This window comes from Oryzias melastigma, linkage group LG11 (assembly GCF_002922805.2).
Source record: "Oryzias melastigma strain HK-1 linkage group LG11, ASM292280v2, whole genome shotgun sequence".
Classification (NCBI taxonomy): domain Eukaryota; kingdom Metazoa; phylum Chordata; class Actinopteri; order Beloniformes; family Adrianichthyidae; genus Oryzias; species Oryzias melastigma.
The window spans coordinates 19,701,228-19,724,988 of NC_050522.1; the positions used below are offsets into that span (position 1 = coordinate 19,701,228).

Below are 23,761 nucleotides of genomic sequence, written 5' to 3' on the forward strand. Positions count from 1 at the left end.
GATTCACCAACTGACCTACAAAGCGTGTTTTTGGACTGTGGACCGTAGAAACTTAACATATAACATGTGGTTTTATATCTCAAAGAATCAAAACAGTCCGATTTTACTAGTAAAACACTGAAATGCATCTTAAATGTGACTGTCTAGCATCTCTGAAATTGGAGGTACGAGACCGTAAATTACGCATGCGCAATGCGAGCCCCACGTCTTCTGAGAAGCGCAGGCGCAGATACAAATCCCCAGAAGCAGTCGCGGCAGCTCCGGTCAGAGAGTACAGTCCGCCGCGCGTCCATTTATATTTCCGTTTTTTAGATTAGCCCCTTTAAGCTTCGCAATACCGCCCCCAATTTCAGCGTCGGTACGGAGCCGCCAGGCCGGGACAGAGACGGAGAGAGAGGCCTCGGCCATGGAAGCACTCGGACCCGGTAAGAAATGTCAGAGAAACAGAAGCGGTGAGGAGTTGAGGCGCCAGCCGAGTGTGGGGCGCGTGAGCACGGACAAGCGGGCTCACTGGGGGCCGCGGCTGCAGGTGAGGCCTCGGCGAGCTGGCGAAGGGAAACGAACCGAGGCCCAGCCGCCTCCCCGTCGCAGTTGGACCGCGGAGCTCCACCGACCGACTGACCGAGCGTGGGTTGGTGGGTGTTTTCGCCGGAGGTCCGCGTGGGTTCATGCGGAGCACCCACAGCCCCGTCATTCGGAGCAGGCTTTGTGTGAGGGGGGATTTAACTGGCAGCTTCCTCCTTCCTTCAGCGTCGTGCGGTGTTTACGTCGCTCGTTTCTGCCTGCTTTCACGGCTACAGCCCAATTTGCTCACGGCAGACTCATAACTCCGTCGAAATGCGACGCAAATCGTGTTTTTTTAGGTTGAAACCTCACGTTTTCACCGTCGGTCGCGGCTCCCTGACTCGATGACAGCGGAGGCTGCGAAAACAAAATGAATGCCAGCAAAACACACACACACACGCGCGCGCCTTTTTTTCTCCTGGCTCGTGGTTTTCGCTGTCATCGGTTCACGCGTGCCCGGAGCCATCTCAGCGGGGCGCGAGGATCGACCGAGCCCAGTTCGCCGAAACGCAGAGGATGCGGCTCCCGCATGACAACAAAGACCCGCAGAGAGCACGCGGGTGGGGTGGCGCGCGCGCACCGTCCCCACCTGTGAGATGTTTTTGTTCCTGAAAAGCACCTTTTTGGTGATCCATGCACACGCGCTGGCTTGATCTGGGATAAGGGTTTTGGGTCCAACTACAATTCTGGGTTTGGTTCATCAGATCCTGGACTGTCAGACTAACACGTGTTATTTTTCTGGACGGGTCCAGTTGGATTGATGAGCTGATGGGAAAGTTCTGTGTCTGTGCTGCTTTTTGATTATCAATCAACTCATCTATTCCCCTAGTGAATAACCTAATTGGTGTTCAGATGAAGAGCAGCACCCGAGTTTTAATTGACACAGTTTATGTTGGAGAAGTCACATTTTCTCAGCAAATCCAGAATTCACACAAACCCGGCAGGTTGTTTTCCCTCCAAAATCTGATAAATCCTGGCTTAAATTCAGAGTTTATGGTTTTAAACCCCCCACAACAAAGTTGTGAAATCTAACTTTTCACAAAGAAAGTTTGATGTTTAATAATGCTTTTAAAGACCCACTCAGATTGTGTTTTTGTGGCATTTTTTTCATGACTGAGACTAGAGAGAATAGGCATATTTCTTTATTCAAATCATCATAAATCAAGAGCAGATGAGTTTTAAAAAGATTGTATTTGTAAAATAGAATCTGCTCCTTTCTTATGCACCCACTTGCACACAAACAGATCCATGTACATGTTGTTTTCTTAAAACTGTATGGCTGGATTGCTCCAATTTTTTTTTCTTTTTTTTGCACTGCTAGTGTTAGGTTGGGGGTGTGACGGGCTGTAAGATAGCAGGAGTGCCTGTAAACTGAGAGATCTCAGTTTTGGGTGACCATACGAGGAGTGAGGTTGTCTGTGTTAATTCTTAGATTTAAATGTAAGGGATAATGCCCTACGAGGTGTCCATTATCAGAAATTAATGAAAGACTTCTCGTCGGACGGCTTTTTCCATGAAGTCCATTCATTCCTGATAAAGCACAGCTCGATGTGCATAATCGCACAAGAAGTTAATTAAATTATTAGTACTTTAATCTTGCAATTTTTTATGTTTAAATCATTTTTTACTAGAAGCACACTGTTTGATACGTGGTGTGATTTGTTGTCATGGTTACGGCCAAAGAACCGGCCCTTGCTTTGCCACAGCTGGTTTATGAGGACTAGCCAACACAGGGATGTAGTATTATGTGCTAAACATGATACAAAGCATCACTTCAGAGGGAAAGTTCACCTCTTACTGGTTGTTTTAGTCCAAATTTTGAAGCAATAGTTTTTCATAGAAACAAAGTAGTTTCCTAAATTCCTTTTAACAACATGCATTAATTTTGATAATTAAATGTGTATCAATTTATTTCTTTAATTAATAATTTTAACATGTTTGTGTTGTTCTGGTTACCAACTGGTGTTTAGGCAAATGATACAGAACATTCAGGGTATATGACCTTTTTATAGGTGTCCAAAACGCCTCTTAATAGACACCTGCAGCAATCAATTATTCACTCGGACCGTGGTATGCATTTTATTGGGATTTCTGTGGCCTCATCCTGGCAGTCTTCTGCTAAGTCCATTTGCTCATACAGGCCAAACTGGAAAACTTCACCTCAGACTTTTGTTTGCTCTGGAGTAAGGATTGGGCCTCGTTTGCAGGTCTGTTTGTTTCCGTTGTGGGTCAAAGGTCGATGTGCAATAAAATTGCAATAAAAGTTCCATGTTCCAACCCGTTGAAGCTGCTATCAAGACAAAGAGCAGAACTTCTGGTGAAGAACTAAAGTCTGTGGTGCAGAGATATTTGTATATTTGTGTTCAAAAGTTTGGAGACGAAAACTATGACTGTTCTGCTGCACTGCCCCCTTTTGATCGTCTGGTGAACTGCAGGAAATTCTTATATATATTATTCTGAATGTCGGATAGGAGCGCTGGTGTTTACTCCCGTGGAGGAGCACGTCTGAATCTTCCAGACCAGAAGCTGTGGTGAAGACCTGAACCTGGAGAGCGTTCTCGTGTTCTCGGTTGTTCCGCTTTAATCCAGGTGATTCGGAGGTGTGGGCATCAGTTCTCTCAGGCTCTGACTCATCATCGAGTCGGTTGTTATCCTCGTTAGCTTTAAGCCCAGCTGTCTCTCTGCTCCATCACCCTCCGGTTACCATGGACACACGTGGCGTTAGTCAGCTCTGCAGCCAGTAAGTGGCTGAGAGAGATGACGCTGCACGTCAGGCCGCAGAGGAGTTGATGGATCTCTGCAGTTGAAGGCACGCTCAGGACTGTCCTGCTTCAGGAGAATCTCTCACACTTCCTGAGCTGTTTAAAGCCTGATACGATGGAGCAGGTTTAAAAAACAGGAGGCAGAATTATCAATAAATATTGATCCTGCATGGACAGTTCAGATGGTGAGCTGCATGGAAGGACTAGGAAGCTAAATGTGTTTATTTCCTGAAAAACTAAAGCATTTGTTTGTTTTTGAAGATTTTTCAGCTAAACAAATCTTCACCAAATCTTTCATTTACTTTGAGAAGTTCCACTTTTTTCTTGAAGCTGGAGCTCCGATGTCTGAGGTGGTCTGAAGCTACTCTGCAGAACTTTTTACTGAGCTGGGTCTGCTCAGGCTCTCGTTTCTTTCTAATTTGTTCATGAAAAATGCATTTGTGAGAAAAAAATGTTTTGTTGGCAATTCTCTTGAAAAACATTTGGAGAAATCGGTTTCTGCTTTTATAGTCTAAGCAAAGATGTGTGTTTTGCAGGGTTTTTTTTTCCCCCATCGGATCATTTTATTTTATTTACAATATGTTGTGACTTTATTCTCCTTGTTTTTAGTCAGAACCTTGTTTCTGAATTCAGAATCGTGTCTGATCTGATGGGCACAGGTCACACACGAGAAGATGGCGCCGTGAAATGGCAGCTGAAGACGCTAAAAATAGCTGCTTCTCAGTTTTTGGTGGTTGAAGAAGTCGAAATTTGCTAGGTCTCATGTAGGAGTCCTGGTGCTCTCCTTTTGAGGTGTGCAAAATGTTTTTGGTTTCTGTTGTGGGTTTTTGCAGCTGCTTGTAGGATGTCTTAGTTCCACTGTTGAACTGAACTGAGTAAAGGACTGTTGAATCATTGAGGATTTTGTTTGTTTCTTCAAAAAGTCACAAGTGACTCCTTAAATGTGAGCAAACAGACAGCTGAAGCTTCTAAAATCTTAAGATTTTAGCTTTTGAATTGTTTTAGTTCCGTCCACCACATGAAATCACCGCATCCGAACACGCTTTGGACAAAAAATAAAGTAAAAGTACGCTATTTTCAGATTTAATCGTGTTGAAACTTCTCTACATTTGACCCCTCTCCTGAGGGGGTGAACCCCTCCAATCTAACCCTCTTGATAATGATCCTAAACCATGGAAGCATTGGGTCCCATTTTAAAAATCTTTGGTATGATCTAACTGATTTCTGTTTTAGGACAGACACTTCTCCACTAGGCCATCAAACAGTTTTTTTAAATTAATATTTTAAAATTCAGCATTGAAAATAAACTTAAATCAAATGTTATGCTTTCATATAGATCCACAAACACCTGCTATGCACTTGCTATACGCAAAATCCACAAAATATTAAGCTTTATGTTTTACAATTATAGGTATTTTACCAGTTAAAACCCTCATGTTTTTTACTTACTGTAACTTTCCAACAGTTAACACTATTAAATTAAATCCAACTGATGCGCCGATTGGCAACACTTTATAGTTGTGAAATTCTTAATCAATGTAAACCAGATGATTTTTAAGTGTCCATTAGAAATATGATAGTTGAACGAACAGTCAAAGAGCATGTGGTATTTTGTTGTCGTCTGTGTTACAGTTTAAGACTATAAAACCCCTCACCATACATATGGTATATTTCTTGGACAGAAACTTTTCTCTCTTGTTTAAAGTCTCAAAGCTCAAACCTTTGTAGCAAAGTGTAAGTCTGGAGTTATAGAATGAAAACGAAGATGTGCTTGTGATAAATTTGGCAATCCTGTACAAGGGACACATCATGAGGGAGATTGTCAATGGTCTGCAGCCAGTCAGGACAGAGAACACAGTGCAATGTGGGAAAAACTGAGTAAAATTGCACTTAAAAATTCACAGAACTGAGTGGATGTGTTATAGCAAAGGACCACTGTAATATCAATTTGTGTATTGCCTTCATGAAGGTCGTAGTCTTATTTTGTGTTTAACGCTATTGTTTTTTATGCAAAAACACGAAAAAAATGTATGTGACAGATGCAACACCATGTGTGCGCAACAAGCTTCACATTCAGCCGCTTTTTAGATCCAGCTTTGGCTTTTTTGATCCAAGACATCACCAAGTTGAGAGTTTTTAGCCTTTTTTTTTTAGACTTTTGGTGATTTTGATGGATCACTTGAGTGGTTTATACTTGGGTAGTATTAAGTGCTCTTCTTAAAGACCAGTAGTGGTAGAAAACCCCTCAACATTAATTCTTTACTCAGTCAGCAGAAGCCTCCTCAGCACTAGATGTTCACATCCACGTGAAGAGCTTTGGAGATTAACGTTTAGACACAATTTAATGTAAAATGAACCCACAAAAACAACAACAACAGAGAAGACCAATGTAAAAGTTCAGGAACCTGTAAGTAGATGATGAATCTACATAGTTTTTAATGTTAAATTGAAAAAAGTACTAAAAAAACTTGGGAGAACTTTATAGATTTGTTATTAAGCAAAAAGGAATATCACAAAATAGCATCTACCGTGCTGTTTCTGTGAACTAGAAAATTAAATTAACTTCCAACCGCTTAATTTCCATGTATTACGCAGCATTATAAAGCTTTTGTTATGAAATCGCAGCTGTAAAAAAAAAAAAAAAAAAAAAACAATTGAAATGTGTGTTTGCTGTTGTTTTATAGCTCCAAAACAACAGTTGTGTATTGTTTTTGACCTGGGAAATTGGAATCAGTTCAGCTAAAGTTAATATTTAGTCTTTCTTAAACATGTAAACCAACAAGTTGATTTCTCTGGTGACCAGTTCAGAAATGAGGTTGCTAAAACGCACAGTAACGCTTACGCAGCTGTTTTTCTTTTTTTTTTTCTTGGAGTTGTTTTCCTTTTTTGCTTCATTTTGTGCCTTTACCTTCTTGCTGCAGCTTCACAGACTCTGACCCTCTCCAGCTAACTCGCCAACACCAACCAAAACCAACACAGACACACAGTCAGCCGTTTCGCTGACTAGCTCAGGAACAGTCTCTCTCTGCAGCTTCACATTGTTCACTCATCCATCGCTGACATTTTCCCTCCTTTTTTGTTAGTGAAAGTAGTGAGTTCAAGCTTCCAGGCAGTTTCCAGCAGCAGCTTTGACCTGGAAGTGTTTCCTGTTGATATGGCTGTTGAAAAACAGCCAAAATTGTGTTTTTAACGCAACATTAATACATTTGGGAGCACATTTAGACAAATGGATTTCTGAGGAACCTCTTCCTGTTGTTGATGCTAAACCATTGATTGTATTACCCCTCCCTTTCACGTTCCAACTAGAAATTATCCGCTGGTTCCAAGAAGCCAAAACCCCATAGACTTGTTGAAAAATAAACGACTATTACTCATTCTATTTGTCAGAATAATCATTGTTGCTCTAATAACTTTAATTAAAGCGTTCTTGTTAATGCTGTTTTTAAAGGTATATTTTCTGTAGCCCAAGCTATCCAAGTTATAAACTGACCAGTCAGATAAAAGTATGTTCAGAACGATTAGGGGGTGTGGACTTCCAACAAGAACACTCCTGATTGGTGAGATTGGTTGCCATAGAAATGTTGACTCGGACTGACTCGGAGCGATCACTGCTGCTGATGTCGTCTGGTTCCAACATGGCGGCGTCTGTAATGCAAAAATAAATGGTGACTGAATTGACTTACTTTGTTTGGAGCCAGAAGTGAGCCATTACCTCTGACTCTGACTCTGTCCAGTTCTCATGAATGGAACACATTAGACGATAATGACTCAAAGTATACGTTTGCGTGGAAAATAAAGTCTTTAGCTATAAGGCTCAATAGTCTTGTGTTTGTGTGTCATGTGACCAGAATACAGTTGTAGCCTTTATGAGTAAAACGTCTCATATTAATGCGATACCGTTGCACACACAGGGTTCCACCCTAATGTCCTAAACCTTATCTTGAAGCATTTAAAGAAAGGTGGAGCTGTGACTTAAAACCATGAGCAAATGTTTGTTTTGTAAACCTCTCTTAAACATCATGTGACGATGGTAAAAAGTCCTGCTAAAGACCGGGACTTTGGTTTGCTGCTTGTGTTGATGTAGCGGAGTGAAGGTGGAGGTCAAATCGTTTAGTATCGCAGACGTGAACGTCTAAAGAATAGAAGCCAGTATCATTCTGGAAAAAAGTAATATAAATGGACGTGGGTGAACGTGTGCGCGATGCGTGTTTGGCGTGGGGCAGACCGTTGCCGTTGGTAACCAGGCTTGTAGGATGAAATGAGTCATGAAATGGATTTAGGCGGAAATCGTGACAGAAGCAGGCGTGCGGCATCAGAAGTTTTTTTTTTTTCCTCAGACTGGGGGGTTGGGGGGGTTGATTGGTGGGGCGGCGAGACGAAGCCGGCGCGTCCTCACAAACCGATGGGGAGGGTCTTGATTGTCCACGATCTCGCGCTTCAGTGGGTAACTGGAGCGTGCCGGTTCACGGGGTTCAGCAGGACCCCCGCGGTCCTTTCACTGTTGGGGGGAGCGGACAGAAGCTTTCAGCAGCGTCATCAGGCTGCCCCCAACACCACCCACATATATTGATGTGGGGGCTTTTTTTTTATCAAGCTCTCAAGAAATTTCGATGTCAGTAGTTTGATTTATGTGATGCCGACATCCACCTCCAGATCCTCAGCTATACTGTAGAACCCCACCCCCCCACTACACCCACCTGCCTCCACGCCCCATGGCTTGTTTGCCATCTTTATGTTGGCTGCTTGTGTAATCATACGGTGTACAACGGTAATCACAGCGGCGTGTAGGGCGCTCCATATGGCCTCTCTGCAGTCTGTCTGTGAGCGGAGTGTCTTTGTCTTAGCAGCAGGGGGGGGCACCCTTGTGTTTGGGTGAGATGAGGGGGGGGGGGGTTGGTGTATAATTGGAGGTCATTGTTCAACCAGCTTCATCTTGACCTCCCAGGTCAGAGGTCAGTGTCGCCTTGTTCGCGCGGCTCCACCCGCCTTCCGCTTCTGTGCTGAACATTTTTTTTTTTTATTACAGCTTTTGTGATCGCCATGGCGATGACCGCTTCACTCTTCCTTCTCTGCTCTCCCCAGGGCCGCCTGCTCCCACCTCTCTGTTTCAGCCCCCGCGGCGTCCCGGCCTCGGCACGGTGGGGAAACCCATCCGGCTCCTTGCCAACCACTTCCAGGTGCAGATTCCCAAGATTGACGTCTATCACTATGACATCGACATCAAGCCTGAGAAACGGCCTCGAAGGGTCAACAGGTAAAGCCTGAGCGTCGTCCGTGTCTGCGGGCGCTCACACCAGCCCACTGAACCGCGCCAGGCACAGATGTTCATGTCCAAGTCTCAATAATAGCCCTGATGACTGTCCTGTAGGCGATAGATTACACTTTTTTTCAGTGGTTTACTATTGACTAATACATGGGGAAAAAAAGTCTTGTATTGTAGAATATTTAGAATGTTAAAGTTAATGTTTCATCCTGCAGCCTCTCTTTAGGTTTGTTGATTTTAGTTTCTGAGCAGATGAATTCGGCTTAAAACATAACAGCTGTTGTTTTGTATTTGCAACTTAGTTTTTTTTTTTTGTTTCTTCCACTCTTTGCTTTCAGTTTTCAATTTACTGTTTGAATTCAGGCTTTAGTTGAACCTCATTTTCGCAGGGATGGGGCTTTGAGCCAGTTGGCTACCAGGACAAGATTGACATCAGTTAACGACCGTTCCAGAACAGTGTGTGTTGTTGGTGTCACCTGTGTCAACCCTCCTCTAATGTAACAAACTTTGGGAGGACATAAGAGGCATAAGAGCACGGATGACACAGGCGGCGCCAACAACAGACGCTGTTCCGGAGCGGAAATGACGTCACCCGATATCCAATGGCCTCAAAGCCCTTCGTAAAATTAGAGTCAACTCTGAAAAAACATAAAGTCTGAATTTAAACGATATGGCGATATGGTATTTTTTACGTTATAATATCGTTTTTTTTTTAAGTTCTCAAATCAGGATATAATGATATATATTGCAATATAAACCACTTTTTAAACTTTTTTCTGATTTTCTTATTTTGAATTTCTTAATTTTATTTATATTGTACAAATTAATTTTGTTGTATTTATCTACCACATCATAAAGTCCGGTCAGGGAAAATATTGTCCAAATTTAAACTGGTCTGTGTTTGCACACAAGCGGCACATGGAACAGCTCATTAGCATTAGCTCATGCTAATGCTACATTGCAGTCATCAAATTAACACTTTTTATTAAACTTTTTGTAGCTGCTATAGGTATAGGAAATTTGTCTTTCAGTTCTAGATTGACATCCCCAGATGTTCTACGGTTTCATCAGCCGAAACTAAACATTACACAGAGATGATTAGCAGAAGTGACCGTGGGGGTATGGTGATAAACGTGAATCAGGGGCACCGTTTTATTAACGTAGATTGTTGCATAACGGCGCAAAGCCACTTTCTTTGTGACAGAATCGGATGATTTACGTTGATTAGCACTTCACTGCAGTAAAGTGTTGAATATCAGTGCAATTTGCTTTTCTCCACTTTGGAATCTACAGGAATAACTTTAATTGCAATTATGGTAGTCTAAGGAATGTAAACACTGGAGCTAAAGCTCTGGTGCAGGGGACACCAACCTTTTTGAAACTCGTGTACTGATTCATACCAAGGGCTATCAGTTTGATATTAAAAAAATGCCTAGTTTACCTTTAGTTATACATTATTAATGATGAATAATGATACTCCTCTATTTAAAGACACAGATTTCTCACCATAATTATCAACAATGACAACAAGCTAGGAATCAGATATCAATATTCTGTATTTTATTCATCTCAGTAATTGTTACATTTTCAGATGATCACTTACATCACCTCATTTCATGGGAAAAATGTCCCATTTTCACTATGTTTTACCATGTTTGTCAATTATGTAATGTTAAAGAAAAATCATCTTACACATTTTTAAACAAATCTTGTCACATTTTGAACTAATGACCAAATCTGCAGCTTATTTAACAAAATTAATGATCCTTGAACTGGAGTAGGTCAGAGGTCACCTAAACTTATCTAAAGTTCATCTATCATGAACATATTTTTTAGACGTTACGATTTTTAAATCCATGTAAATTCAAGTTTATTAAAAAAATGGCAACAGAATAAAATGTAATTTTAGACGCAGCTCACTAGTGAGTTGTGCTTTGGTGACCCCTGCTCTGGTGTTTAAGGGTTAAGATGATCCGGATTTGACCCCATAGAAGAGTCTAGAAAGTGTTCTAGCATTTGACTTCCCTACTTTATTGAAAGCTGGAAAAATTTGGAAAACATTGAGTTGGATTTTGGGGTTTTTTAATGTAAAAAAATTGAAAATTATTTTGTTTTATATATGTGCATTTTTAATTTTGTGCTTTGTTTAAAGATCATTTTTAGCTTTCAATTATACAAAAATGACTTTTTAAAAATTGGCTCACAGTTTGATTTCACGTTTTAAATTCTAAAGCCAGAGAAGTTTTTGTGCTGTAGTAGGAAAAAGCATGCCTTTCATGAGCATGTACAGGTTACTATGGAGACGTCAAACCGTGTCCGTCCATCTGTCTGTCAGGGAGGTGGTGGACACCATGGTGCGGCACTTCAAGATGCAGATCTTTGGAGACCGGCAGCCGGGTTATGACGGGAAGAGGAACATGTACACAGCCCACCCACTGCCCATCGGGAGAGACCGGGTCAGTACCAAAAACACCCCCATCTTCTACTCTGTCCTCTTTTAGTGTGATTTATCAAACGAGATAGATGAGACGGTTTTGAGTAATTATGATTTTTTTCTTTTTTCTTAAATGGCTACTCTTCACATGCTTCAAAGCCTTGATACAGAACATCGCTAGTGAACACGTGGATTCTTTAGAACTTCTTTAGCTGAGTCAATAAACACTTAGACTGACAGCAGCACTGAGCCATCAGCAGCTCCTCTGGTCAGAAAAGTCCATCAGGGAGTTTCTGTGATCAATAAAATCATTTCTAAGCTTCCCAACTCGACAGTTCAGACCTTCTGTTCACTTGTTTTCATATAATTATACCTTTTTGTGTTTGAAGCCCAAATGAACATCGAGATTCCACATTTTAAATTTCTTTTTTTTTCTCCTCAGGTGGATCTGGAGGTGACTCTTCCAGGCGAGGGGAAGGACCAGACCTTTAAGGTGTCGCTGCAGTGGGTGTCCGTCGTCAGCCTGCAGATGCTGCTGGAGGCGCTGTCGGGTCACCTGAACGAGGTCCCTGAGGACTCTGTTCAGGCCCTGGACGTCATCACGCGGCACCTGCCCTCCATGAGGTACCCACAATTCATCAGTGTAGTTAGAATTTGAAAAAACACTATTGTTTTCATAAAGCCCTATAACAACAAAAAGAAAGAAAAATGAGAAGCCAAGAAAAAAAACGGTCCTGATTTGAAGACATCCAGGGTAGAAATGCGACATCTCATGCCACTTAAAGAAGAAAGCAGTTATTTCCAAAATAAAACAAGACATTTTTCTCATGAATTTGTTTTTAGTGGGCTCCTAACAGCTCTTATTTTGAAGGGTTTTGGCTCTTCCCTCTAACATTGTCTCTAGAAGTAAACGCAGCATTTGGGCCAAACTGTAAAATTGGGAGTTAATTCTAATATTAATTAGTCAACAGTTTTCTCAATTCTTCTTTATTACCATGTCTTTGAGCAAAAATTAGAAAAACTCACCAAAATTGTACCTAGCTCCCAGTGAAAGTTCATTTTTGACAGTTAACTGCGTTAGCATAGCAAGTTAGCAAAAGTTTCATTTCCACTTGCTTGCACATTTTTTACTGGAATATTCTGAAAATTGAATAGATAAATCGTTGTCTAAAGCTGAATGAAACGATGTGACATACAACGTGAACATGTTAGAAGTATGGGAGTAGTTAACCAAAAGCTTCTGTTGCTAAGGAAATCCAAAATTTTCCTTTTGCTAATGCTTCTAAAAAGGACATAAACCTGTTTGTCATCACCGGGTGACCAAAAATTAAAATGGTTGCTATGGAGATAAAACCAACTGAGAAGCCTCCATTTTGAAAAAAAGTGTTTCTATTCCATGAATTTGTCACATGCAGCGCTGACCAGGGTGGAGCTTTAGTTTTTACTCTCAACTTGTGCTTTGTTTCATAAAAATTGGTTTGGTGACCCTATTGATGTCACCCCCTCCTTTAGGTACACTCCTGTTGGACGCTCCTTCTTTTCCCCTCCAGAGGGTTACTACCATCCTCTGGGCGGGGGGCGGGAGGTGTGGTTCGGCTTCCATCAGTCTGTCCGTCCTGCCATGTGGAACATGATGCTGAACATTGATGGTGAGGCCTCAGTTTGAAAGGTTGAATCTGTAATCAGGAGCAAACTATAACTGACTGTCATTGACTCCCTTCAGTTTGTACAAACTTTGTAAATAAAAAAAAACAAGACAGTAATGACATTTCTGGACTTCTTATGTCCGTTTCTGTGCTTTTCTTCATGACTAAACCGTCTGTCTCCTCAGTGTCTGCGACCGCTTTCTACCGTGCTCAGCCTGTGATCGAGTTCATGTGTGAGGTGTTGGATATCCAGAACATCAACGAGCAGACCAAACCGCTCACAGACTCCCAAAGGGTCAAATTTACCAAGGAGATAAGAGGTGAGCAGAAACGTTCTGTGAAGGCGTCTGAGAAAGTAAAGACCTGAAATACGAGCTTCCCTAAACTCCGATTGATCTGCTAGTTTTCATATTTATTTATTTATAATGGTCTCCAACCTTAATTGGTTTAATGGCTGAAAATATTTGCACAGATCACAGATGAAGATGGAGTCAAATTTTTTAAAATGCATGATTTATTTTATTAGAATTAGAACGTGTGTTCTGATGTTACGACCTCAGTAGAAAATATTTGATGTTCTGAAGACTTGAATATGGAGAAGGCCCCACCCTCAGCAGTGTTGGTCTCCCGTCCGTTTGTGATCAGGTTTGAAGGTGGAGGTCACTCACTGTGGTCAGATGAAGAGGAAGTACCGTGTTTGCAACGTGACGCGTCGGCCTGCCAGCCATCAAACGTAAGCGGCGCCACCATGTTCCATCGGCCTCGTAGGGTTCATTTTTCTCACGCAGGCACACTTCCTTCCAGGTTCCCTCTGCAGCTGGAGAACGGGCAGGCCATGGAGTGCACGGTGGCTCAGTACTTCAAGCAGAAATACAACCTTCAACTCAAGTATCCACACCTGCCCTGCCTGCAGGTGGGGCAGGAGCAGAAGCACACCTATCTCCCCCTGGAGGTGAGAAAAATCCGGCCTTTGAGTTTCCATGGTAACGTGTTCCGAGTTCTTGAACCTATCTGTTTGTTCTCTGAAGGTCTGCAACATCGTTGCCGGCCAGCGCTGCATCAAGAAGCTGACGGACAACCAGACATCCACCATGATCAAAGCCACGGCGCGCTCCGCCCCCGACCGGCAGGAGGAGATCAGCAGGCTGGTGAGGCGCTGGAGGTCCTGAACCCCAAACTCCGACAGGAGCCTCGCACTCACACTGTCTCCCCCATCCCAGGTAAAGAGCAACAGCATGGTCGGGGGCCCGGACCCCTACCTGAAGGAGTTCGGCATAGTGGTGCACAATGACATGACGGAGGTGACGGGGCGTGTCCTCCCAGCGCCCATGCTGCAGTATGGGGGCCGGGTGAGTACAGACACAGGGAGGGACTGTGGCAGGGTGAGTAATGGGCTGGGGCTTCACTGGGTGGGGGGGGGGCATCGAGTGATTGTTGAGACATGAGGCGGGGGAGGGGTCCAGGTCCACCAATAATATATTTACTAACATTTGATTCCAGCTTAAAAAAAAAAAAAAAGATTGATTCTGGAAGTAAAGCAAACGCTGTCAGAACTGGACCCCCGCCCCCCTACAGTTCACGATCCTGGGGTGCATCTCAGCAATCCTGAATCTTCTTGAAATCGAAAGGCTTTGATCCGAAAAGATGAAAGACTCCTAAAAAGAAATGCAAGCCTTTCCTGAAGCTATAAAAGGAGGCATATCTTTTTCTTTATGGAGGGGGGAAAAGATGGACATGTCCAGATTTTTGAGTGAGGGCAGAACAGCAACAACCCCCTCCTGCAAGGAGGGGATTGTCGGATTGTCCTCTGGGTTTGGTAGGTGTGAGACTTGAACTCTAGTCCTCATTGAGAGTCTATTTACCTGCAAGTGAACTTGGGTGCAGTTCATGTCAGTGTAAATGCAAACTGACTTTCCACAAACTAAAGGTTCTACTCTTTCTGGTTCTGGTCCAAACTTTGGTAAACGTTGGCTTTTCCACCCTTCCTTGTATTAATTTGTTTTTGCAAGAGCTGACAGAAGGCTGTTCTAGTAGTTCAGCCTGCAGGAGAGCCTTGATTTGGGCAATAGCGCCCTCAAGTGAGCAGCTAATGATACTGCTGGACTTTGGTCTGCTTTTTTGAGAGCAGCATGTGTGAAAGCAAGCCAAACCAGATACGAAGGGATCCAGCTTTTGTCAGTACTGAAGCTGGTCCGTCCCAACCTAAAATTTCCCGGTTCTTTGAGACAGGAAGTTTGTGTTATTGGTCCGGTCCACTAAGGACCTACATGAATCTAATCAGAAATGTTAAGAAGCGTCCAGGTTAAACATATGGACTCCTGGGTTTGGTTCTGTCTAAACTTCAGTTTAAAGGCTCTCTTTGGGGCACTGCAGTCAGAATCAGTCTGTCAACCAGTTCTCCAAACAGAAGTTCTGCCTCTTAGATTGAACAAACACAAATGTTGCCCTCTGCTGGTCATTTTTAAACACTTTAGGTTTGATGAGTTTATTTTTTATTTTAAGTCTTTGACTCCATTTATGGATAACTCGAGTTCAGGAGATGCTGAGATTCACCCTCTGAATTCTAAATCAGCTGTTGGTGGAGCTGCAATGGTGGAAAAAGAAAAACCTAAAGTTCATGAGAAGTTCAGGAGCAGAAGTTCTGATCTGCTGCTGCTCAATCCGGCTGCTCTGCAGACTTCAGAGGCTGATTTTAGGATTCAGGAGCATGGCAAGAATGGGGAATGGATGTGTTTCTGAACCAAAGGCGATGAGACTTGGAGCCTCGCTGCAGTATGGGACACCAGGACCAATTCTGCTCCATTTTAGCAAATGAGGGTTCAGTAAAACCAGCATTCTATCAACAGATGGAACCCAGTGATCAGAAGACCGAAAGTTCCTGATCCTCCAGAGATAGATAGTTCTGTGAGGTTTGTTCACCTCCCTGCTGAGTTGACGAGTCTCATCGTCTTCAACTGAAATGCCCTCAAATGTTGATCGAACACTTTTCCCGTTTGAGCGAGGAGCTCTGTGCATCTGCATGTGAGCGTGCTCAGTACCGAGAAAAGCTGCAGTCTGTTTCCTGTGATTATGGTAGTGATGATGATGTGGAGGAGAAGAGAGTGAAGCTTCTTCAAGAAGCCTTCCTGAGCTGTGGTGACTCGTTTCACAGAGTAAAGCTCTGTAATTTAACATTTGGGGCGTGAATGCTGGGATACCGTGAAATATAAAACAATCAGCCTATTTATTTTTAGCAATTTTGACCAATATGGTGTCAAAAGTTCAATCTCCTTCAAGAGATTCTGGCTTTTTTTTTATTTACTCACTTTTACAGTTTTTTGAAGTGAAACTTTTATTTCCAAAGAAAGGGGAGTTAAAAGATTCAATACGACTTAAAAACAATAGAAGTTTTATTACGTTTTTAAACTGTTTGAGTTTTTACAGAGTTCCATATTTGGGATGTTTCTAATTGTTTAGGGCTGATGACATCACATGGCAGTCTTGTTAGATTTAAAGCTTGTATTCTGCCTAGCAATTGGAACATTTGTTTTTTAATGTATATATTTGCGGCCAGCTGTATTAAAATGACTACTTTGTTTTACTTGTTTTCTTTTTTTTTACTTTTCAGCTTTGTAAAAAAAAAATCACTTTTTGACTTTTTTAATCTAATTTTTAAGCTTTCTTTTACAATTTTGTTCAAACTTTTTCCTGATTTTGAGTTGCAGCCTAATTGGTGCACAGTGAAGCCGAGCCTTTCTCCTTCAAACGAGTCACCAGCGCTCAAAATAAACTAGAATGAGTTTTCTTCTTCATTCTGATTGAATGTACTAACACTGCTGAAGGCTCCTCCAGCCGGGGGGTTGACTAAGAGTGCAGGGACTCTCTCCGCAGAATAAAACCGTGGCCACGCCCAACCAGGGTGTGTGGGACATGAGAGGGAAGCAGTTTTATGCTGGAATTGAGATCAAGGTGTGGGCCGTGGCCTGCTTCGCCCCACAGAAGCAATGCCGGGAGGACCTGCTAAAGTGAGTCGTGCCTCTGAGCTCTTCAAGTCACAAAAAAGAGAGATTTCATCATAATTATGTTCTCCTCACAGGAGCTTCACAGACCAGCTGAGGAAGATCTCGAAGGATGCTGGAATGCCCATTCAGGGTCAGCCATGTTTCTGTAAATATGCCCAGGGAGCCGACAGTGTGGAGCCCATGTTCAAACACCTCAAGATGTCATATGTGGGACTGCAGCTGATTGTGGTCATTCTGCCGGGAAAAACCCCCGTCTACGGTACGAGACGGTCGTTCTGCTCCGGTTGTTCTGCTCCGGTTCCTCTGGCTTTCAGCGATGCTGACCTTTGTGTCCTTTTGGATCCTTAGCCGAGGTAAAGAGGGTGGGGGACACCCTCCTTGGCATGGCGACTCAGTGTGTCCAAGTGAAGAACGTGGTGAAGACGTCTCCTCAAACTCTGTCCAACCTCTGCCTGAAGATCAACGCCAAGCTGGGAGGCATCAACAATGTGCTGGTGCCTCATCAGAGGTCAGTTTACTGACACCTGGAGGGTCTCACAAACTGCGTTAATAGACCAGACGAAGAGTTTTCTCTAGAATTTTTGTAATAACGTGGAGACGCATATACTAAGGTCATTTGATGCAGGGATATACAAAGTAGTTGTCCATCATGTTTAGATTTTCAGTAAACTAAATTCCGTTGGGTTCATCGCTCAGTGCTGGTGTCCAGGTAAAATATTCATTTAGACATAACCTGGATTTTTATGAGTTTTAACTTTTATTTTCTTAAATGTTCTGGAAGAAAAAGCCTGTTTTGTTTTTAGAAGCAATAAAACAAAAGTAGGCCCAGCACAGAGCCCTGGGGAACTCCTTTGTCAAATTTTCTTTGTTTTGCATCTGATAACATCTCCTGCTTTCTCTTTAGGCCATCAGTGTTCCAGCAGCCGGTCATCTTCCTCGGTGCCGACGTCACTCATCCTCCTGCAGGCGACGGCAAGAAGCCGTCCATCGCTGCTGTGGTGGGCAGCATGGACGGGCATCCCAGCCGGTACTGTGCGACGGTGCGGGTCCAGACATCTCGGCAGGACATGTCCCAGGTGCCTTTTGGACTGCATGACTAATGTCAGGGCGAATGGAAGAGGGGTTGTAATTCTGGCAGGGAGTGACTGAAGTGGTCTCTACAGGAGCAGCTGTTCAGCCAGGAGGTGATCCAGGATCTGACCAACATGGTGCGGGAGCTGCTCATCCAGTTCTACAAGTCCACGCGCTTCAAACCCACACGCATCATTTATTATCGCGGCGGCGTTTCCGAGGGACAGATGAAGCAGGTGAAGTGGACGCTTGAAGCTGTCCAGAGCGGGACGGGTCCAGAGTTCGACCGTGCTGACGCTCCTGCCGTGTTTCAGGTGGCCTGGCCGGAGCTGATCGCCATCAGGAAGGCGTGCATCAGTTTGGAAGAGGACTACAGGCCTGGCATTACTTACATCGTGGTGCAGAAGCGCCACCACACGCGTCTGTTCTGCTCTGACAAAGCTGAGAGGGTAAGTGGCCGTATCCTCACCATGGCGCACACAAGTGCTTCTGTTGAATCTCACAGACTCTGTTCTCTGTGTAGGTTGGGAAGAGCGGGAATGTTCCAGCCGGCACCACCGTGGACAGCACCATCACACATCCGTCTGAGTTTGACTTCTATTTGTGCAGCCATGCTGGAATTCAGGTGTGTGGTTAGGGTGCTAACAAGAGCATGGGATATGGACGAGGAAGAGTTTAAATGATGCCTTTGCTAGCCAAAAAAATACTCAAAAAAAGTCTGAAATCAGGGGTGTCCAAATCCAGGAATGAGGGCCAATCTCATATGTGTTTACCAACCAGATAAGCAGATAAGGCAGGATTTCTGGAAAACCAGAAGCCTGGATTTGGACACAAAAAAATAGATGAAATGTAATTTCATGTTGAAAAAAAGTTTGGTTGCATTGTTGATACCATTGTTTAACTCTTAGCTTGAAAAGCTACAAATACTAAAAAGCAAGAAAGAAAAAATTTTAACATTATGTGCCATATTAGCTTTAAGCTTTGAATGCCGTAATCAGCGTAATGAACCAACTTTGTGTTAAAAGTAGGTAAAGAAGCTAGTCTACTAATACTTCTACTATAAACACAAGGACTAGCACCAAATTAGCTTTAAAAAACGCACAAAAAAATGTCTAAATAGGCTTAATGACCCAGATTCATTCTAATAAAAAATGTTTAAACTTCAGGAGTTAGCTTCATGCTTATAGTAGCAAAAGTAACTAAAGAACCAAAAGTACTTACACTGCTAATAACGGTTAATGTCAAATTAGCTTAAAAAAAAAAGTCTAAGCGTAACAAGCTAGCTTTATGCTAATATCAGCAAAAGTAGTGGAAGAAACTAAGCTACTGACTCTACTAATGATAAGGCTTAACACTAAATTAGCTTAGAAACCAAACTATTACCAAAATAAGTTGAACAAACTAGCTTTATGCTAATATCAGCAAATGTAGTAGTAGAAGCTAGTTTACTGATTAAAACAAAGTATTTGAAATACGAAAGTATGCTGAAGATCTAAGTGGGTCAAGAAGGTATTGGATTCATACAATAACTTGAGTTTTCTTGATTAAATCAAAGTAGTAAATGATTATTTTGAATCCCCCCCTCCCTTCTTCATCCTCAGGGAACCAGTCGCCCCTCCCACTACCACGTCCTGTGGGATGACAACTGCTTCACGGCCGATGAGCTCCAGCTCCTCACCTACCAGCTGTGCCACACCTATGTGCGCTGCACGCGCTCAGTCTCCATCCCGGCGCCTGCCTACTACGCCAGGCTGGTGGCTTTTCGCGCTCGCTACCACCTGGTGGACAAAGACCACGACAGGTGAGACCGTCTCGCTACTCGAGAGAAAATCTGTGCAGTTATGATGAGTACAGTGAGATGAGATCAGAGGACCTTCTTTCAGCAGTTCTGACCCGTTTGTGTCGGCCTCTTTTCTTCCAGCGCCGAGGGCAGCCACGTGTCTGGTCAGAGCAACGGCCGCGACCCGCAAGCTCTGGCGAAGGCGGTTCAGATCCACTACGACACGCAGCACACCATGTACTTCGCCTGAGGACCGCCCGTCCTCCGACACGCGTCTCTTCCTCGTCTGTCTCTGTCGTCTTTCTGTTCGCTCTCGGTTCGGATCCTTCACCAAAGCGGCTCACCGAGGAAGAGGAGCGGGATGAAGAGTCACGGAACGATCTCCAACCAGCGTTCCCAATTCCAGCCGCCTGTTCTCAACCAGCAATCCAGCACTGAGAGTCCTGCCCCGCCAGGGGGGTGGGGCTCCAATGCACAAACGAAAAAACAAAAACAAACCCCTCCCTCAGACCCCCCCACAGACACACAGTTGAGCCATTGTTTTGAGTTTGTTTTTGTTTTTTCCTCCTTGAATGTCTGCACTCGCGCGTTTATCGGATTCACGGAGCGCCGGCCCCGAGGTTCTTCCGGCGAAGCAGGACTCTTATCTACTTTACCTCAAAGCCCCCCCTCCTCCCGGGGGTCAAATCTGTCACAAGGTCTTGGGTTTGGGTGGTGGGGAGGGAAGGCGACCTTTTCAGAATGATATATTATGATTATTATATATATTTTCCTTCTTATGAGCGAGTGTTTGAACTCCTTTTTGGTCTTTTACAAGCGAGGTGACCACGCCCATCGCTATTTTCCTCCTATCCCAGCGAGGCGGATTGTATGCGTGTGCGTCTGTGTATGTGTGCACGTGAGTGTGTGTGTGTGTGCGTGTTATGGCCGGCCACTGAACTGTAAAGGGAAATCAAGGAGCTGACTGCTGTAAATGCCTCAGATGAGTTGTTTTATATTCACACATACAGGAAAAAAAGCATATATTTACACCTGTAGAGCAGTGTGGGGAGGGGACAGCGCCTCCTGTAGGCTGGTGGAGGCATGTTGACGGTCCGGACTCGTGCGTTTGGTTAAAATGTCTTCAGTGAGTCTGAACATGAGGATCCATTTGAAGCAGCAGATGAAGCCAGGTTTTGACGTGCAGCAGTGAGGACCGCGCTCGGGTCCCAAGTCATTTTGGGCCCATGGGTCGTTTCGGACCCCGGGTCATTTTGGGCCCATGGGTCGTTTCGGACCCCGGGTCATGGTGGACCCGTCGATCATTTGGGCCCATCCTGAAGCAGGACCTGAGCGCAGAAAGCCACTGCCGCACGGTTCTCTTACTTTCTTGTTTTTATTTTTTTTTGCTCATTGCACTGACCGGGGACGCTTGGCAACCAACAGAGGGCACTGTCGATCTCTCGTACCTTTATGCATTTATACATTCAACAAAGCAGATTTGTAAAAGTTTAATATAAGGCGTTTTGTGCTTATCTTAAGACTCGTTTAAAAGTAGAACTTTACTGTTGTCGTCGTTGTCCATGTTACTGTTGTGATGTTTAGGGTTGTACAGTTGTGAGTTCAGGAACAGACTTGGGCTTGAGCTGCAGGTTTAGCGGGCCGAGCATCGGAGTTGTGTTTTTACTTTTTTTTTTTTTTTCTTCATTTTGTAGCATTGTTAGCGCAGCGGGTTTGTGTAGCAGACACGCAGCATCCGCCGCAGATGGATGGAGACAATCAGGACCGAGCGGTTTGTTGGGTTTTTAAGACTTTTTAAAACTCGGCGTGCGTATTTGACGTATACCCATCATGCATCTGTATTTAAACGGCGCTTCTTTGGTATTTTAATGCCCTTTTTAACACTGGATTTAACAGATTTAAGCTCGGCGACCAGCGGCGCCCCCTGTGGTGTGAGATGCTGCGGGACGGGGAGGGGAAATGGTCAGCGCGCACGCCTCCTCGGGGGAGGGGCAGCTCAGTTGAAACCCTTTTGTAATAAACCACCCGTAAAGCAACAGGTTTACTATGAATGAGTTTGAGCACTTTCCTGTGGACGGCGTGCGCGCTGACGCCACCATGCAGGCAGCAGAGCCAACGGGCCGCCGCTCGGATAAATGGTCACTTCCTGTTTGTAACGTCACGAAGCAATATTATCCCAGCTGAAGATTTCTGACAAATGAAGCTATAATTCTCCTCGTTGTCGATGTTGTTATTACTCTTCAATGTGACTGTATTTTTATATTTTCTGTTTTTATCTGGGTTGTTTTTATTTGCTCGTATCAATCAGTGGGAACGTGCATTTTGGTGGACTAGTTTTAGGCTTTAGAGCTTTTTCTTTACGTGTAGACTTTGCTCGCCTGCATGCCGGAGTATCGTCTGTTTTAAAATACAACCTTTTTGAGTCATATTTATAATTATGAAAAAAAATTATGAAATTTTTCAAAGGGGGGATGTTTAGTGGGAATGTTTCAGTTCAGGAATAACGTCCCGTTTTTGGTCTCAAACATGAATTATTTTTATTTTTTGAGGGGGAGGTGCAGGTGTTTCCCGCATGGGGGGGTAGGCGTAGCTCTTTGTGTTATGTTCAATCTAAACGAGGTACTTTGTTCTTATGTGGACTAGCCAAAGAGCGCCCCCCGCCCCCTCTCCTGTGTGCCACGCATCATGTTTCCATGGCGACTCTGACCCCTTTGACGTAGGGGAACGACCCTCTTTTAACCTTTTTTAAAAACTAAAGGAAAAAAAGCTCCCAGACTGTTTCTGTACCGTTTTAAAAGAGAGCACCAATCATTTTAAAGTCCTTCACTTTGATATCTTGTATCTCAATGAATTTGTAATTGTATGTATTTTATTATTTTATTTTCTTCGTCATGGGTTCCTGTATGGGGTTTTTATTTTTTTCTTTTCATCCCCCCTTTTTCTTCCCATGGCTCCTATATGATCCGTTTTCTGCTTGTCTATTGAGAGGGCGGAGCCACAACTTTTAATTCACTGTTATGTGACATGCTCAGATGTTTTTCTTGTTTTTTTTTTCTTTTTTTTTTCTTTTTTTTTTTAGCCTGCAGGGAAATCTTGTGTTAATGTGCAAAGTAATAAACTGGTATTCTATGCCCGTAACTCTTCTGTCGTGACAATATTTGACAATTTCACTCATTTCTTTTAAAATAAATCAGTTTTAAAGAAGTTTATATTGAGGGTAGCTAAATTAAATGTTAAATGCTATGTTAGTTCAATATGTTTAAAAATGGTTTTCAATTTGCTAAATGCTTCAGTAGCCAAAAGTGTTTCAGAATAATGGTAAACCCTACAAAAACCCAGTCTTAACCTGAACAAATGAGATATTCCTTTTAAATGCTTTATTCTTTACATAGTTGGATGTCCTGACAACACAACTACATAAAAATTATCAATGGAAATTAAATCAATTTCTCTATGAATTTCTGGATGGGGAATCATACTCAAAATTATAGTGGAAAAACACACTACAGGCCAATCCAGCTTCCTTTTGAGTCAAAATGAGGCTCAGTTTTGGGCCTCCACCTGCCCATATGACTTTCCTGCAATGCCTGGGTATGCTTTTGATGATGGGGCGGATGGTCTCTTGGGGGATCTTCTCCCACTCCTGGACAGTCTGGTGCAACCTGGTGTTGGTGGATGGACCAAGACGAAGAAATACCGGTAATGTTGGAGGCAGCAGAACATTCTCCACAGCGTCTCCAGACTATCATGTCTGTCACATGTGCTCAGTGTGAACCTGCTTTCATCTGTGAAGAGCACAAGGCACCAGTGACAAATTTGCCAATTTTGGTGTTCTCTGGCAAATGGCAAATGTCTTGAACAGTGTTGGCCTGTAAGCACAACCTCTACCTGTGGACGTTGGACCCTCATACCATCCTCATGGAGTCTGTTTCTAACAGTTTGAGCAGACACATGCACATTTGTGGCCTCCTGGAGGTCAATTTACAGGGACTTCAGCATTAGCATGCTAACTTTGCAGCTTGTTTGAGTATATCTAGACAGCTCAAAAGATGACACCATGCAATGCTGACAAAACTTAAAGTTCTCTTAAAAAAATATGCTAAATGCTAGTTAGCATTTAGCTGTTGCAAATCTTTAACATCTGCTCTGAGAGAGTTTAAGGGAGTAATAAAGTAACTAATACTAAAGTAAAAAAAGTAATTACTCTACTCTTATGTGGTAAGGTGTCTGTTCCAACAAT

General features: G+C 43.3%; 1 protein-coding gene across 4 annotated transcripts; it reads left to right on the forward strand.

The window, feature by feature from the left end:
• Positions 1–223: 223 nt before the first annotated feature.
• On the forward strand, positions 224–22,659 carry ago4 (argonaute RISC component 4). Of its 4 annotated transcripts, none has more exons than XM_024299886.2 (19): positions 224–425; positions 8,409–8,580; positions 10,925–11,045; positions 11,466–11,647; positions 12,536–12,672; positions 12,855–12,989; positions 13,315–13,402; positions 13,474–13,621; positions 13,698–13,817; positions 13,890–14,051; positions 16,525–16,673; positions 16,745–16,929; positions 17,019–17,178; positions 17,575–17,746; positions 17,834–17,977; positions 18,056–18,190; positions 18,265–18,366; positions 19,343–19,542; positions 19,663–22,659. In XM_024299886.2, the coding sequence occupies exons 1-19, from the start codon at positions 407–409 to the stop codon at positions 19,769–19,771; spliced, it is 2,640 nt and encodes an 879-aa protein (XP_024155654.1). In that variant the 5' UTR covers positions 224–406; the 3' UTR covers positions 19,772–22,659. The 4 variants fall into 4 exon arrangements, with proteins under 4 accessions (XP_024155654.1, XP_024155671.1, XP_024155679.1 ...); XM_024299903.2 differs by having other exon boundaries at positions 13,890–14,018; XM_024299911.2 differs by having other exon boundaries at positions 13,890–14,018; positions 16,540–16,673.
• The last annotated feature ends 1,102 nt before the right edge of the window (positions 22,660–23,761 follow it).